The sequence below is a fragment of the Oncorhynchus nerka genome, linkage group LG3 (genome assembly GCF_034236695.1).
Source record: "Oncorhynchus nerka isolate Pitt River linkage group LG3, Oner_Uvic_2.0, whole genome shotgun sequence".
In the NCBI taxonomy this organism is placed as follows: Eukaryota; Metazoa; Chordata; class Actinopteri; order Salmoniformes; family Salmonidae; genus Oncorhynchus; species Oncorhynchus nerka.
In genome coordinates this window covers 11085643-11103443 of record NC_088398.1, presented here as the reverse complement: position 1 = coordinate 11103443, position 17801 = coordinate 11085643, and the positions used below count along the sequence as shown (strand labels likewise).

At 44.0% G+C, this 17801-nt stretch overlaps 2 protein-coding genes across 2 annotated transcripts; both read right to left on the bottom strand.

Moving 5' to 3' along the window:
• Nucleotides 1-615: 615 nt before the first annotated feature.
• Nucleotides 616-9980, bottom strand: ppox (protoporphyrinogen oxidase). Its single transcript, XM_029622919.2, has 13 exons — nt 9873-9980; nt 7606-7713; nt 7316-7450; nt 7107-7222; nt 6836-6968; nt 6600-6744; nt 6278-6471; nt 4459-4519; nt 4194-4312; nt 3957-4070; nt 2980-3129; nt 1951-1993; nt 616-1791 (listed from the first exon to the last, which is right to left on the bottom strand). The coding sequence occupies exons 2-13, from the start codon at nt 7690-7692 to the stop codon at nt 1658-1660; spliced, it is 1431 nt and encodes a 476-aa protein (XP_029478779.2). The 5' UTR covers nt 7693-7713; nt 9873-9980; the 3' UTR covers nt 616-1657.
• Nucleotides 9981-10145: 165 nt separating this feature from the next.
• Nucleotides 10146-13637, bottom strand: zmp:0000000951 (uncharacterized). Its single transcript, XM_029642767.2, has 3 exons — nt 13492-13637; nt 11638-12547; nt 10146-11417 (listed from the first exon to the last, which is right to left on the bottom strand). The coding sequence occupies exons 2-3, from the start codon at nt 12528-12530 to the stop codon at nt 10607-10609; spliced, it is 1704 nt and encodes a 567-aa protein (XP_029498627.2). The 5' UTR covers nt 12531-12547; nt 13492-13637; the 3' UTR covers nt 10146-10606.
• Nucleotides 13638-17801: the final 4164 nt, after the last annotated feature.

Here is a 17801-nt window from a genome sequence, read left to right as displayed (position 1 = left end):
CTTGGTGAGAAAGATCGAAAGGTGAGAACTCAATTTAAAAAACGAGGTCAAATCATGACGTTTGTTATCTTCGGGTCGGAATGTCGGGAGTTCTAGAAAGACGCCAGAGTTTCCGAAATTATTTTCCAAGTCGGACCCCGGCTTTTTTTTGGGTGTTGAGAGCGGTTGTATAAAACCAATTGGTATGTCAAGCAAAGCTCTTCACCGTGCCAGGCCGCTCTTAATTTCTATTCAGATCGACTCGCCATAAATTTGGCGCCTAAACTGTCCGTAAAATAGCTTTAAGGAGAGGCAGCAGTAAGAAAAGCTCTCTCTCTCCCTCCTGCTTGCTCTCTCGTTTATGCGACTGACATTCAAGGCCTCAAGTTGCTTTCTTATTTAATTCTGTGAAGTAGATCACAGAGGGAAGTGACTTGTGGCCTAAATCTGTCATCAGCTCACGGTTGTAAAGCTGTTTCTCTGCAGGATCATTCCTCTGACTCTGGCTATGGGCAGTAAAATATATTGGTATTCAATGTCAGTTGAAAAGGACCTGAAGCAAGTCAAAAAATATCTTATTTTTTTTAACAAACACTTTGACCTTCACTAAGACAGTCCATGACATAGACAACAAGATGATAAAGCATCATATTTATTGCTCTGCAACATTCTCCAAATAATAAAGTTTCATTTAACAAATGTGTATAAAAATACATTATCAAGCCATCCACTTGCCACTGTATGTGCACTCTATAAATTAAAAGTTTCCATTATCGAGATCATCACATCAGTGTGTGTGGTTCTGTTACCACGGTGATGAAACATCAGCGCACATACTTTACCATAATATTAATAATAGATTTTTGTCTGCTATATTCAGAGAGGATAGGGTAAAAAAATAGATGGCTGCAAAGTACAGTTAGAGTAGGGATATACACACCACTGATTATCACATCATTTACATGTCTCCCACATCAAATATGCCTGTACATTCATGAAGGGGCGGTGATTTCTGTTAGCAAAAAGGCACCATAACTAAAAGATGAAATCTCATCCTGAATTTAAAATGTTACCTCTACATTCTGAAAATTAAATCCTTGAAGTAAGCTTATGGGGACAGATCAACCTAAAACAGTTCAGATTGTGGTTCCCTTTTACGTAGTGACTACATATGACTTCATTCAGCCCTTTATTTCAAAAACAATATTTTATTAGAACGAGAACTGTTCTGTGGGTTACCTGTGATTTCCAGGCTAGTGGTGATGTCTCAGACAGAGTATTGTTTCTGATAGAATCTCGAGGTTCAAGCTGTACTTTGTCGAAATGAGATAGAAATGGAAAACTTCATAAATATGCTGCTTATAAATCAAGGATATTGCGTGAAAATGACATCCCTTTGCAGAGGGCTTAAATGCAGAGGGTGACTAGTAAGTTGTGTGTACATTTTATTAGTATTTTTATTTAACTAGGCAAGAACCAATTCTTATTTACAATGACGGCCAAACCCGGACGACGCTGGGCCAATTGTGCGCCGCCCTATGGGACTCCCAATCATGGCCGGTTGTGATACAGTTGTGTAAAAGCAAAACTAAATGTAGAACGCAATGCGATTGGGGAAAAAAACCAAGATCTCTTAACAATATAAGCTTATATCCATGGTTGGAACCTGAACGTCTGGTTAGACTTTTCCCACAAGGCCCTCTGCTGCCATCCGTCCACTGAAGATGACATCATTGACCGAGACGCCATCATAAGAGGACCCAGCCAGACTAAGGGGTAGATTGTGGTCTCTGATGTACTGTCTCATATTTTCTGTTGATAGAAAAACCAAGCCCAAATCAACAGATATTCACAGTAGATAGGTATATTAAAAAACCTAAACCTATTTTTCGATACAGGGCACAGAGATCAGAGATACCCAGCACAAAAGCAAAAGTCAAATCTATTAAATGAAGACTGTCCTCATCTTACCAAGTCGTTTCCAATGTCCAAGGTAATATTGAGGAATGCAGTCCTAGAGAAGATAAATGACATATTAAGACAACAATTATATTAGCTGTCCTGATCCCAGACCTGTATGAGCTAAAGCCGTCGCTTAACTATCATCGTAATGCCAAGGAGTTGGCTAAGCACATACAGACCTGGAACCAGACGACAAATGGTGGAGGACGTTAAAACTAAGAGTGACTGGACAGGAAAGCAGGCACTCAGATCACATTTATGGAAGATAGCAGTGAAAGATGAATCCATCCTGTCAACAAATTTTAAAAATAGGACATTTGTTCCTCTACAGTGTCAGTTCGGAAGTGATTATCGCGTCGTCTATCTATACAGACCATACCATTCAAATTCAACTCTTTGTCTTGCTCAAAACTTCCTGCTATCTCTGCTGCTTGGTTGTTGGTTGACATGGGAGCGCAGAGAGATAACACAAATGGAAAAGGATTTGTTGGTGCTGATGAAATAAATGACAAGACCATCTGAGCATACAACAGGGGGAATGACTTGGTACAAGGGAAACATCAGGATTTGAGCTAGAATCAGGGAGACGCAGCACTATGAATACTGATGTAGCTGACTTGGGGTAGTGCGTGTCTGTGAAGATGTGTGTGTAGGAGTAGGGGAAGAGGATCTAACATCCCAGTCCCTCTCTCCATCCTGCCTATCTAGTTCCATAGAGGGAATGGGGAGAAAGACCAATACAGAAACAGAGAGGAGCCATCTATCTGGTGAGATGGTGATCATCAACAGGCTTGTTGATCTGTTTGCTCCAGTCTTGCTCCCCTGGCACAGGGCTAAGTTATGACATAGTGGAGCTCAACTGAATACATCGGTGGTTGGTTCGAATACTAACTGAATCCAGGGCCCAATGAGGACCTCTGGTGACACATAGTGGTTAATGAATGAAATTGAACAAGAAGAGGCCTTTGATTCAAGTCTCTTGAAACACACACACACACACACACCACACACACACACACACACACACACACAACTTACCTTGAGTAATGCAACGATGCTCCAGATAGGTGGTGTGGTAACGCCCAGGTGTGATGTCACGGCCTGGGTAGCCCTATCCAGGAGGAGCTGCTCAGTCACTTTCTCTGGATTCCCAAACACTTCCTGGAACCAGGCCCCGCCCATCATCACCTAGGGAACACAGACAGTACACACACAGCGGATTAAAATCATCAAAGCTTGATGATGAGTTGGTTATTTTAATCAGCTGTGTACTGCTAGGGCAAAAACTAAAGCGTACACCCAGGGGAGGCCCCAGGACTGGGTTTGGGAAACCCTGATTTAGAAAACTGTCTGTCTGCCTGCCAGCCAGCTCAATAATAAATGAATCATCAAACATCCTTTGTCCTAAAGGACCTACAAGACCATCAGTGAAGAAATGGAACTACATTCCAACAACAGCCTTGTTCAGGGCTACTGAGTTGAAGTCCCACGGATGGCTGCACCATATTTGCCTTGGCCAGCAGCTTGTCTGTTTGCATAAACTGACGTGTCTAGAGAAACAGGCATCTGCCCAGTAAACAAATAATTTCTTAAGAAGGTGAGGAGGAACATCAATAATGGAGTGACATATGTTGTAGAAGTCAAGTCACATGGCTCCAGAGGCTATTTGCAGTTAGTTATACAGTATGTCTTCCACACCAGGGTATTCCAAACAGAAACTCCCTCCACAACCTTCCTGTGACATGACCCAATAATCCTAAATGAGGATGGGGCTGGACTGTGTAAGGGACATGGGGATCTGTCATCCTCACGTCTAAAGCATGAATAATTTACGCTGAGCGTAATCCTGTATATCTTGATGGGTTCCACATTGGTTTATACATGGAAGGTTGGTCCCTGCCATGCTGTGCATTATTAACATAGGAAAGTATTCTTGCAAGGCCTATAACACACACATTATGTAATTGTTTGTGTATGAGAGAGAATATAGTACATATATATTGTGTGTCTCTTACTGTTAGTCTGGTGGTGTGTCCTCCAGTGCGGTTGTGCTGGGGGAAGGGCACAGAGTCATAGACCACTCCTAGGAGACCTCTGTCTTCTGAGGATGGCACCAGGTGGCCAAAGCCCTGAGGCCACACAAGACAACACTCATATTAGATACACACACATTCTGAAACACATGCATACCCATACAAAATAACAGAGAATCTTCTAAAACAAATTGCTTCATTCTCATTGAGTGTTCTCACAGTGACAGGCAGGACGGAACCCTCGTACTCCAGGTTTACCACGGCAACGGTCACTGTGGCGATCTCCAGTAGCTGCTGTGACAGGGGCTGTGCAGCAGAAGGCAGTGCTGAGGCCAGAGCTAAAACAACACACACTCACAACTGAAGACCAACACCACACAGGCTTCCAGGTCCACAGGCAGAACGGCAGGGACTGAATTTAGAACCACTGTTTGAAGTTAAAAGATGTAGGTTCAGAGGTCAAGTTTAGTAAAAGTTCATTTACCTTTTGCGGGTAGAGCAGAAATGATATGATCAGCTTTGATGGTGCCGACCTCCAGTTGAATCTTTGTTAAAAAATCAATTCCACAGACATCAGTTGATTAATTTACTCAATTTAATAAACAACTTAAAAATGCATATACAGTGGGGCAAAAAAGTATTTAGTCAGCCACCAATTGTGCAAGTTATCCCACTTAAAAAGATGAGAGAGGCCTGTAATTTTCATCATAGGTACACTTAAACTATGACAGACAAAATTAGGGGAAAAAATCCAGAAAATCATATTGTAGGATTTTTAATGAATTTATTTGCAAATTATAGTGGAAAATAAGTATTTGGTCAAACTTAGACTTATGTGTCTTATCAATACTTTGTTATATACCCTTTGTTGGCAATGACAGAGGTCAAACATTTTCTGTAAGTCTTTACAAGGTTTTCACACACTGTTGCTGGTATTTTGGCCCATTCCTCCATGCAGATCTCCTCTAGAGCAGTGATGTTTTGGGGCTGTTGCTAGGCAACACGGACTTTCAACTCCCTCCAAAGATTTTCTATGGGGTTGAGATCTGGAGACTGGCTAGGCCACTCCAGGACCTTGAAATGCTTCTTACGAAGCCACTCCTTCGTTGCCCGGGCGGTGTGTTTGGGACCATTGTCATGCTGAAAGACCCAGCCACGTTTCATCTTCAATGCCCTGGCTGATGGAAGGTTTTCACTCAAAATCTCACGATACATGGCCCCATTCATTCTTTCCTTTACACGGATCAGTCGTCCTGGTCCCTTTGCAGAAAAACAGCCCAAAAGCATGATGTTTCCACCCCCATGCTTCACAGTAGGTATGGTGTTCTTTGAATGCAACTCAGCATTCTTTGTCCTCCAAACACAACGAGTTGAGTTTTTACCAAAAAGTAATATTTTGGTTTCATCTGACCATATGACATTCTCCCAATCTTCTTCTGGATCATCCAAATGCTCTCTCGCAAACTTCAGACAGGCCTGGACATGTACTGGCTTAAGCAGGGGGACACGTCTGGCACTGCAGGATTCGAGTCCCTGGCGGCGTAGTGTGTTACTGATGGTAGGCTTTGTTACTTTGGTCCCAGCTCTCTGCAGGTCATTCACTAGGTCCCCCCGTGTGGTTCTGGGATTTTTGCTCACCGTTCTTGTGATCATTTTGACCCCACGGGGTGAGATCTTGCGTGGAGCCCCAGATCGAGGGAAATTATCAGTGGTCTTGTATGTCTTCCATTTCCTAATAATTGCTCCCACAGTTGATTTCTTCAAACCAAGCTGCTTACCTATTGCAGATTCAGTCTTCCCAGCCTGGTGCAGGTCTACAATTTTGTTTCTGGTGTCCTTTGACAGCTCTTTGGTCTTGGCCATAGTGGAATTTGGAGTGTGACTGTTTGAGGTTGTGGACAGGTGTCTTTTATACTGATAACAAGTTCAAACAGGTGCCATTAATACAGGTAACGAGTGGAGGACAGAGGAGCCTCTTAAAGAAGAAGTTACAGGTCTGTGAGAGCCAGAAATCTTGCTTGTTTGTAGGTGACCAAATACTTATTTTCCACCATAATTTGCAAATAAATTCATTAAATATCCTACAATGTGATTTTCTGGATTTTTTTACCCCTCATTTTGTCTGTCATAGTTGAAGTGTACCTATGATGAAAATTACAGGCCTCTCTCATCTTTTTAAGTGGGAGAACTTGCACAATTGGTGGCTGACTAAATACTTTTTTGCCCCACTGTACCACCACAACTCCAGTGCAATGGCAGTACACATACATGTGTCCCAACCCCCAGGTCTCCAGCAGTCTCACCTCCCAGCCGGTGCCATTCGTACTTAGCCCCATCACAGGGGTGTCTTTGTGCACCTCTACACGTCCCCCATTCCTCATCCTCTCCTCTAGGGCTTCTGGAAGGTTCTGTAAGCCCCTCTTCAGTGACCACTGGGCCCAGTTCTCCTGAGCGGCCCTCTTGGCCAGAGTAGAGGGGGGTACGTCTGGTTCAGGGCCTGGAGTGACAGTCACACTTGTTATTCATCTACTCATTTAGACAGGTCAGCAATAGGACTGTTATGGGGACCTTTTAGACTCTAAGAATTCCTATGTAGCTTCGGTGTGGTGGCGGACTCTCTCTCACCTGAGCCCAGCAACATCCCCAGGACGATGGAACCTCTGGCCTTCTCTGCGTTGTAGAGTGGCGGGAGACAAGAGCGCACACTCAGCTTCCTGCAGTCCCCTGCAAACACTCCCCTGCACAGGCTGTCGATGGCAATGTCTGCAAGCTGCAGAGGGAAGAGGAGCATACTGTCACTCTGAACTGATGTGGAAGTTGTGTGGACATCATTTAGGGTCTTTTTTTTAACACCATCACACCTCAGTGCCCAGCCTTCTCGACACGAAGGAATGAACAGACTCATCCTCCTCCTTTCCTCTGCTGATCAGTATCTCCTTCAGTACGCTCTGGACCAGAGGACGAGAGAACGGAGGGACTGTACGCACTACTCCACTGGATGGAGGGACAGAGAGGGACAGAGGGTGACTGACTACCTACAGTTGATTCATTTCACCATGTTGTGAATGCATGAACATAGCTGTTTGTGTCTAACATGGTACTATTTTATCACTCATCCTTACCCCCCCTTACCCTAAGCCAGAAGGCATCTTGTGTAGCTGGCCTCCCACGTAGAGGTAACGGTTCTTAGAGGCCACGTGATCATAGGTGACTGGCAGGACCTCACTCTCCAGCCCCAACTCTTCCACCTGTAGAAAAGAGACTTCGATTTTTACCTACTCTCTCTCTCTCTCTCACACACACACACACGTCACACACTTCACACACTTCACAGTGCCTACCATGTTGAGTGTGTTTCGTCCCACGGCTCCTGCAGGTCGAATCCCTCTGGGTCCATGTTCAAACACAGCTCCATCCTCCCTACGAGTTGAGCTTAGCCAGCCTCCGAACCGTCCAGCCCTCTCCAGCAGCACTATCTACACAGACAGAGAATGTTGTACCTGTGCAGGGCCTAGTGGGCATCTCATAATAGTGTAATAACAGCTTAATTACAGTATGTTTGGCCTTACAGTAGAGATGTAGTCTACCTGCATGTAGCATATGTGGAGATAGTTGTGGTAATGATATTTACCTTGGAGACCTGGGGGCTCTTGCTGAGGTGGAAGCAGGCTGACAGGCCCCCGATCCCCCCTCCCAGGACAGCCACTGTCTTCTGCATTTAGCCCTACGATACCCAGCTCTGTGCAATGGGACAGAACAGGGCTGTAGTGTCTATTCTGTACCCTACAAATGGCATTAAAAGCAACTGAGCAAGCCAAGTCATGTTAGTAGAAACTTCGGTGAAGGGACCAAGCTTGGCTTTGGTTAACGAGGGGGGAAACAAGGACAGCTGCACACTATCAGACCGGTAACTGTCAAGTGGCCTGGCCAAGCCTACTTGACCCCATGAGGAAGTGTTTTTGAAGATGAGCTTCCCCACAGGGTGATGCAGTGACAAGGATTTGTGGAATTCAGCTATGACTACATCGATTCGCTCAAGGTCAATACTTCTAAAAAAGTAATTGTTAAACACTTACCTTGTACCTATGTTTGTCCTCTGTAGTTCTGTGCCTGTTCGCTGAAATCCATACTTTTTAATAAAACGTTCATTAAATACAACCACCAACCGTTTCCTATTTTCTGTTGCTCTAAAATGGTATGTCATGTGCCAATTGAATTTCAGATTAAGGCAGGATAATGTAAGTTTTAGAGCAATCTTTGAACAATAGAAAATGTGGAAATGGTCAGTGGTTGTATTTGACAAACGTTTTGGTAAAAAGTATGGACAAAGGCACCCAACTACAGAGGACAAACATAGGTACAAGGTAAGTGTTTCATAATTTTAATTTTTGGCCGATGTAGTCAGTGACTGACTTCCACAAAGCCTGGTCCCTGCTCAACTCCATTGGTGGAGATAATCAGAAACTTCCTTCACCACGGAGTTGAGTTTAGTTAGCTACAAGGGCCCGTTAGTAAAACAATATGACGGTGTCTCTCACTCTTCAAACAGATGACTGACAGAGAGTTGTAGCCTATGTCTCCCACTAATCTGAGTGGAGAAGGAGGGTTGGGTCTGGGTGGTGGCCCCTGATAAGATTACATAATGACAGTCCCTTTTAATCTGCTGTCTGGAGACTCAGAGAGACAAGAGAAATGTACTATTGAAATAAATACTTTCTTGTACAGTCAGTGAGTTTTCACTCGGGAAACAGTTGAGCATATGTCTAGCAGTAGCTGGATCCAGTTGAGCAGTAGCTGGATCCAGTCTAGCAGTAGCTGGATCCAGTTGAGCAGTAGCTGGATCCAGTTGAGCAGTAGCTGGATCCAGTCTAGCAGTAGCTGGATCCAGTCGAGCAGTAGCTGGATCCAGTCTAGCAGTAGCTGGATCCAGTCTAGCAGTAGCTGGATCCAGTTGAGCAGTAGCTGGATCCAGTCTAGCAGTAGCTGGATCCAGTCTAGCAGTAGCTGGATCCAGTCTAGCAGTAGCTGGATCCAGTTGAGCAGTAGCTGGATCCAGTCTAGCAGTAGCTGGATCCAGTCTAGCAGTAGCTGGATCCAGTCTAGCAGTAGCTGGATCCAGTCGAGCAGTAGCTGGATCCAGTCGAGCAGTAGCTGGATCCAGTCTAGCAGTAGCTGGATCCAGTCGAGCAGTAGCTGGATCCAGTCGAGCAGTAGCTGGATCCAGTCTAGCAGTAGCTGGATCCAGTCTAGCAGTAGCTGGATCCAGTCTAGCAGTAACTGGATCCAGTCTAGCAGTAACTGGATCCAGTCTAGCAGTAGCTGGATACAGCAATAGCCTAAATACAACTAGTTTGAAGATTATATTTTTATTGTGAACACTTTTTAAAATATTCGGTACATATATATATATATATATATATTTTTTTTTTTTATAACTCTTTTTGAACTGCACTGTTGGTTAAGGGCTTGTAAGTAAGCATTTCACGATAAGGTCTACACTTGTATTCGGCGTATGTGACAAAGTTTGATTTGCTAGCTATTTATCTAGTTTGATAAGTAAGGCCAGTGAACGTGCAAAGGCATGATGCCAAATTACACTAGGGGCCAAAGGCAGTCATTCGGTTGTGGGCAGGTTTACTGTAAATGACAATACACCGGCAATATATCTAATTCAACAAAGTAACGTTAGTTGTTTTGAAGGAGTCTTCGCTCACAACACCTGTTGTCTGGTGTTATCCAATGCATTCAAAATAAACGTAAACGTTGTTAGCCGGTTAGCAAGCAACACAACTGGGAAAAAGTGTAGCATACGTTGCAAAGGAAGGCACAACTTCACGAGAGGTAAACAGACATATCGATATGCTTATTGGAATAAATGTAGAAATGTCTAGAATTTACCTTTTGCGATCTAAAGTTGGAGTCACGACTCATATGAACCTCCGTGACATAACGTTGATGACAGAGGACTTCGTCGCTGCTTTGAACAACCAATTACAATCCCCGATTTCGTCTTTTTTGCTGGAAATCCTTTGCTTGTTCTTTCTGTTTTCTGTATGGCTGCCATCTAGTGTATCGGAAAGCACTTACAACATGGCTGCTTTATTTTATTGCTATGTGGAGTTCATAACCGTCCATAAATACAATGACTCATTTGAATACCGGTAATTGTATTTAATGTATTTATTTTTATTTGCTTAAAACCACAATGACCCATAACTTCATAAACTGGATACAACTTTACCATACAATGATTATTTGTACATTTGTATTGTATTTGTGAGACATTCTACTGCACTGTTGGAGATAGTAACATAAGTGTTTTGCTGCACCTGCCATAACACCTGCAAATCTTGTAAGTAAGCATTTCACTGTAAGGTTGTATTTAGCATATGTGATAAATACAATTTGATTCCATTTTAAATTCATGTACACTACCAATAAATTTAGATTTGATTTAGATTTTAATATAGAACATGGACCCAGTCATTCAGATTATCCAGAGCCTCTGACGTCTCACATCATGGCTTTGATACAACAGGAGACAGATAAAAAAAAATAATGTACCTAGCTATATAGCTAGTTAATTAAAGGTTAAATAAAACAAAACAAATACAGTTTGTTGAAATTACATGTCACTGAAGCTTACAAGGGTCTGCCTCGTCCTTTCCCCCCCACACCTCTGATTCCAAAAGTTCTACAACATAATGAACAAGGGCAGCCTTTCTGTGGGAAGCCAGTGCACTACACAACAGCTCCTGCAGCCTGGGGAAGTCCAGCTCCCCTGGGTGGAAAGCTGACACCAGGAAAGTGGTATGTTTGAGGCCTAGTCGACCTAGGGCCTCCTCACTCCACCTTCTAACCTCTTCAACAGCTCCTTCCCCCATTAGGTCAGCCTTGGAGAGGACCAGGTAGCACATCCTCCCCTGAGCTGACAGACTCTGCAGCAGCTGGACACAGACCTGGCTAAGCCTGAGAGGCGAGACCAGGATGTAGACATCACATAGTGGGTGCAGAGGAGTCAGAGACATCGGAGGGAATGGAGATGGAGGTTGCGGAGAAGATGAAAGAGCCTTCTGATCTGTCTTGGTCGATGAGGGAGCCAGTTCCCCCACCCTGCCCATGCCTGGTAGATCCCACAGCCAGACATTAGGCAGCTCAGGGTGTGGGAACCCCAGAGCCTCCATGGTGGTTTCAGTGACTCCAGTGGGAGACGCCCTCTCGTCCTGGTTCTTCAAGCCCAGGAGGGAGTTGACTAGGCTGGAGCTTCCGCAACCCGTCTGCCCCAGGACCCCCATGTCCAGTCGGAGGTGCTCCAAGGCCGTGAGGGCGGAGAGAAGTCTGGATGGGGGGTTGGTCAGATCTCTGGACTGGAACAGGTGTCCATTCCGATCAATGTCCCCCGGACGCACCTTATCCATTCTCAGTCCAGCTGACAGCAGAGACCTGCAGGGAAGGATACGATCAAAAGGATGCAATGATACAAAGAAGTGTGATTTGGGTAAAAAATAATAATTATGGTTTGTTTTACAGTATCTCCTCAAGGTACAAACTTGATTATTTACTCTGAATCTGAAAAATTGCCATGTAGCTTCATTAATATGAATTATCTGTACACACACTGTTTGCACAATTAACCATAACATAAGACTAAACACACACTCACTGTTCGTCATTCCTCAGCAGTTTTGGAACTCTGTTTTCTCTGAAAACATCCACCATGAACTGACAGAAGGCTTTCTTTCTCAGCTCAGGCAGAGCTGTAGTCATGGTCGCTCCAATTTCCCTTAACTCTAGTAACGTTTGCTTCACATCCTCTGGGACTTCAGCATCTCCAGCTGTGGCTGCCAGCCTCTTCCTATCAATCTCCATCTGACGGGCTCTCATTCTCTCCCAGGCACAGGTCTTACAGGGTCCTATGAGCTTCTCCTGGACCAGGTCCCACTCCTGTTCAGCTCTGACTAAGAACAGCGGTTGGTCCCTGTCGCGGAGCTCCATGATAGGCCCTGGGAGGTTGTCCTGGTGCTGCACTGAGGTGAGGACCACCAACACATCGAAGTGTTCAATAGGGTGGTTTTGGCCATCGAGGCTTGGAATTGTCCAAATCCGAATGTTGGGGATTTTAGGGTGCAGGACCATTGGTGATTTGGGGTGCAGGACGATCGGTTGGTTCTCAGTGGGAGGGTCATCTCTCTTGTTGTCGTCCTGCTCACTTTCCTTAACCTGTCCTTTTCCTTCTCTCACAAACACTTTAGTCAGAGTCCCCAAAATCTCAATTTCATCATCATCACTAGCTTCCTCATCCTCACTTTTCTCCTCCTCCTCCTCCTCCTCCTCCTCTTCCTCCTCCTCCTCCTCATTTCCTAACCCACACAGTGCTCTGGCCAGTTGAGTGTTGGCCTCATGGGTTCCCCCAGTAACAGCCACATCTAAAGGGAAGTGGTCATACAGTTCCAACGCCGCCACCAGCTTGCCCTCCAGTCCCGTCGCCCGTGGAGACGATCGCCATGGTGCAAGCAGCAGCTCTACCATTTCTTCACTCAGTTTCCCAGTCATCATGAGCTCAGTTCATCTCCCTGAGAAAAAACAAACGAGTATAAGGGTATTTGTCACAATTATGTGTTCCTAAGACTTGATATTGTACAAGATGCTCTTGTTACAAAACCAATAACTAGCCTACGAATATTGTTGCACTCTCTTTGTCTAGGGGTCCTAGGCTCTTGACCTCTTGGTCAGCCAGTCCAAGCATATTATATATTTTTTCAGTTGGTGACTAAACATAAATATGTACCAAAATGAAAAATACCAAAGGCATGCCCAAACTAAAGGCTAAAAACAAACAAAAGGCCTCATGGCCACCAAACAAAACCCACAGCCTTTATGGCTTGCTAGCTGGGATACTGACTGACGATCACCTTCTTCATATTCTTCTTCTTCTTCTTCAATGAGGTTTAACGGCGGTTGCAATACCACCAACATAAACTATCAAAATAAAGAAAGTCACACACTCCATACATAAACTCCCAGTAATTGAATGGGTATTTGCACACTCCATATATAAACTCCCAGCAATTTGTGTGTGACTTTCTTTATTTTGATAGTTTATAGTTTATTCACCATTAGTCAGCACCTCCACACAAACTTTTTTTCTGGGTGTGCGCCAGCTCATGTTTTTTAATCTAGCATTACCACCACCACCAACAATACTTTTTTGGCGGTTGGCATCCAACTTTATGTTCCATTCCTGACACCTACTGAACTGACTATCACCTTCATTGACAGCACCTGCTGCCTCCTGGGGAAATGGAGTTTGGAAGTGTATCCTGTCAATGTGTTGCCTAACTGTGTGCTTACACTACACTACCTACTACATAACACTATGGAATAAGAAATAATCAGATTTGAGGGTTGCATTTTACATTACAGCACTTTATTCCGTCTACTGTAATGTAAAGAGATACTGATTTAGTTGGATGGAGGATGGAGAATACTTAAGCATAAATAATGATAGACTACTTACCTTGCAGAGATAAAAGAAAATTATATGCAGACTTGATTTTAAGGCTAATATCACTGTTTTTTCCGCTTGTATTGAGTAATCCTTGTCTTCTGGAGGTTTGCCGAGGTGGTAAGTTCCTTTAGGAATAACATCTGAACCCCATTCACTTCAATGTTGACCAAGTCAGTCACATGCTGCATTGTAAATAAACCACAGAACCTGCTTCCAGGATATAGATTTTTTTTCAGGTGGAGCAATGTGTGTGTAGTCTGGCTGGCCACGACCCACGGGACAACACAACGAGCTAGAGAGGCTGCTGTTAGCAAGACTACGGTGTGTGAATACAGAGAGACAAACTGGTGACTTATTGGAAAACACAAGAACTGGCTTCTTTTATGACATGAATATTACTTGATATGAAACATGAAAAAAAACATGAGAAGAATATTACTTGGTACGAAACAAGATTCAATTTGTTGTTTGATATTCAGATCATAATTATTACAATACAATTACAAATGCCACTTATTTCACTGTACGTTTAAGACAATAACCTACGAGTTCCTTCATAGGCCAAATGTAATGTAGAGCCAAACAAAATCATTATTATGACATGTGTGCAATGAAATGACTTTCTAGAGGTTTTTAATGATCCATTCATGAGAAACACCATTCTCAACAATGTAGCCTACTACCTAATAAAATTGTCCTGTATCCTGTTTGAGTGTGAACAGTTGAGAAGAGCAATGGCACTTCTCCCCAGCAGATGTCCTCATTGCTTTTCATTTCAACCTACGACTTATTTTGACGTGAGGTAAGTAGAGGAACTGACCTCTTTAATTATTTAACCAGGTAGGCTAGTTGAGAACAAGTTCTCATTTACAACTGCGACCTGGCCAAGATAAACGCATAGCAGTGTGAACAGACAACAACACAGAGTTACACATGGAGTAAACAACAAACAAGTCAATAACACAGTAGAAAAATAAAAAAGAGTCTATATACCATGTGTGCAAAAGGCATGAGGAGGTAGGCGAATAATTACAATTTAGCAGATTAACACTGGAGTGAAATGATCAAATGGTCATGTGCAGGTAGAGATACTGGTGTGCAAAAGAGCAGAAAAGTAAATAAATAAAAACATTATGGGGATGAGGTAGGTAAATTGGGTGGGCTATTTACCGATGGACTATGTACAGCTGCAGCGATTGGTTAGCTGCCCAGATAGCAGATGTTTAAAGTTGGTGAGGGAGATAAAAGTCTCCAACTTCAGCGATTTTTGCAATTCGTTCCAGTCACAGGCAGCAGAGAACTGGAAGGAAAGGCGGCCAAATGAGGTGTTGGCTTTAGGGATGATCAGTGAGATACACCTGCTGGAGCGCGTGCTACGGGTGGGTGTTGCCATCGTGACCAGTGAACTGAGATAAGGTGGAGCTTTACCTAGCATGGACTTGTAGATGACCTGGAGCCAGTGGGTCTGGCGACGAATATGTAGCCGCCTTTCGGCCGCCTTTCGTTCCAGTACTCTGCTGCCTGTGACTGGAACGAATTGCAAAAATCGCTGAAGTTGGAGACTTTTATCTCCCTCACCAACTTCAAACATCTGCTATCTGAGCAGCTAACCGATCGCTGCAGCTGTACATAATCTATTGGTAAACAGCCCACCCATTTTCACCTACCTCATCCCCACAGTTTTTATTTATTTACTTTTCTGCTCTTTTGCACACCAATATCTCTACCTGTACATGATCATCTGATCATTTATCACTCCAGTGTTAATCTGCAATATTGTAATTATTCGCCTACCTCCTCATGCCTTTTGCACACATTGTATATAGACTCCCCTTTTTTTCTACTGTGTTATTGACTTGTTAATTGTTTACTCCATGTGTAACTCTATGTTGTCTGTTCACACTGCTATGCTTTATCTTGGCCAGGTCGCAGTTGAAAATGAGAACTTGTTCTCAACTAGCCTACCTGGTTAAATAAAGGTGAAATATATATATATTTTTAAATAAAACAGATCGCAGTGGTGGTTGGTATAAGGTGCTTTAGTAACAAAATGGATGGCACTGTGATAAACTGCATCCAGTTTGCTGAGTAGAGTATTGGAAGCTATTTTGTAGATGACATCGCCAAAGTCGAGGATCGGTAGGATAGTCAGTTTTACTAGGGTAAGTTTGGCGGCGTGAGTGAAGGAGGCTTTGTTGCGGAATAGAAAGCCGACTCTAGATTTTATTTTAGATTGGAGATGTTTGATATGAGTCTGGAAGGAGAGTTTAAAGTCTAGCCAGACACCTAGGTACTTATAGATGTCCACATATTCTAGGTCGGCACCATCCAGGGTGGTGATGCTAGTCGGGCATGCTGGTGCAGGCAGCGAACAGTTGAAAAGCATGCATTTGGTTTTACTAGCGTTTCAAAATAAAATCTAATAAAATCAAATTTATTTATATAGCCCTTCATACATCAGCTGATATCTCAAAGTGCTGTACAGAAACCCAGCCTAAAACCCCAAACAGCAAGCAATGCACGTGTAGAAGCACGGTGGCTAGGAAAAACTCCCTAGAAAGGCCAAAACCTAGGAAGAAACCTAGATAGGAACCAGGCTATGTGGGGTGGCCAGTCCTCTTCTGGCTGTGCCGGGTGGAGATTATAACAGAACATGGCCAAGATGTTCAAATGTTCATAAATGACCAGCATGGTCGAATAATAATAAGGCAGAACAGTTGAAACTGGAGCAGCAGCACGGCCAGGTGGACTGGGGACAGCAAGGAGTCATCATGTCAGGTAGTCCTGGGGCATGGTCCTAGGGCTCAGGTCCTCCGAGAGAGAGAAAGAAAGAGAGAAGGAGAGAATTAGAGAACGCACACTTAGATTCACACAGGACACCGAATAGGACAGGAGAAGTACTCCAGATATAACAAACTGACCCTAGCCCCCCGACACATAAACTACTGCAGCATAAATACTGGAGGCTGAGACAGGAGGGGTCAGGAGACACTGTGGCCCCATCCGAGGACACCCCCGGACAGGGCCAAACAGGAAGGATATAACCCCACCCACTTTGCCAAAGCACAGCCCCCACACCACTAGAGGGATATCTTCAACCACCAACTTACCATCCTGAGACAAGGCTAAGTATAGCCCACAAAGATCTCTGCCGTGGCACAACCCAAGGGGGGGCGCCAACCCAGACAGGATGACCACATCAGTGAATCAACCCCCTCAGGTGACGCACCCCTTCCAGGGACGGCATGAGAGAGCCCCAGTAAGCCAGTGACTCAGCCCCTGTAATAGGGTTAGAGGCAGAGAATCCCAGTGGAAAGAGTGGAACCGGCCAGAGCAGTTGGAGGCCACGGAAGGAGTGTTGTATGGCATTGAAGCTCGTTTGGAGGTTAGATAGCACAGTGTCCAAGGAAGCGCCAGAAGTATACAGAATGGTGTCGTCTGCGTAGAGTTGGATCAGGGAATCGCCCGCAGCAAGAGCAACATCATTGATATATACAGAGAAAAGAGTCGGCCTGAGAATTTAACCCTGTGGCACCCCCATAGAGACTGCCAGAGGACTAATAGTAACGCCACTCAGTCCACTGGAATAGTGTACTATTGAGCTATGTCAAATAGGCCTGTTGACAATAAATTCAATGTTGGAAACACCCCAATAAGTAAATATACAGTACACACATACAAAACAATGAAGATGCATGTAAACATACTGTACAAAGATTTGTATTCATTTTTAGGAACTTGGGATCAAGAAACGTGCAGACATGCCCCATGACATCATGGAAGTAGACTACATTTAACAGCAAGCTGAGACAGGTGCTGAGCACAGCAGGCACAACAGAACGACAGCTGTTTGGTCAACAGAAAAAGATGCTCAGGGCCTGACATCACTGCAGGGGAGGTAATGTTTGTTGTGTGAAAAAATAGATGATGTGATGATTGCTCTAAGACTTCCTCACCCAAGACTCTGACAGTCTTTAAACCTGCTAATTTAAGAGACTGCTGTAACCTAAAAAGGTCAAGAATGGTTAAATACAAGTTGCTATAGGTGTAATATTATACAGCCTAGGGGTAGACTGAAGATTGATGGCTTCATGCAGAACTGCTCACTTTCTGTCTGGGCCAGATGTAGTCTAGGTTTATCATGAATTCATTTATTTTGTCATATTTTGTAGTCAATATCTCAGTGTTGCCATTCAAAAGGACCATAATGCAATCTCTTGCTGAGCCTAACTGGTTGGACCACTTCTGTTGCTGCTAGTATGAATAAGATCAAGGCCCTCCCTGGACACATTCCCATGTCTACAATACATTACATCCAG

What these genes read in the sequence shown, in the direction of transcription:
- ppox (XM_029622919.2), bottom strand. Translation starts at nt 7,692, where the DNA reads ATGCAGAAGACAGTGGCTGTCCTGGGAGGGGGGATCGGGGGCCTGTCA. An exon ending in CGAGAAGGCTGGGCACTGAG is followed by an intron (nt 6,745 to 6,835) that starts GTGTGATGGTGT and finishes TTCCCTCTGCAG; the next exon opens with CTTGCAGACATTGCCATCGA. An exon ending in GACACACCACCAGACTAACA is followed by an intron (nt 3,130 to 3,956) that starts GTAAGAGACACA and finishes TGTGTTCCCTAG; the next exon opens with GTGATGATGGGCGGGGCCTG.
- zmp:0000000951 (XM_029642767.2), bottom strand. Translation starts at nt 12,530, where the DNA reads ATGATGACTGGGAAACTGAGTGAAGAAATGGTAGAGCTGCTGCTTGCA. An exon ending in CTGCTGAGGAATGACGAACA is followed by an intron (nt 11,418 to 11,637) that starts GTGAGTGTGTGT and finishes CCTTCCCTGCAG; the next exon opens with GTCTCTGCTGTCAGCTGGAC.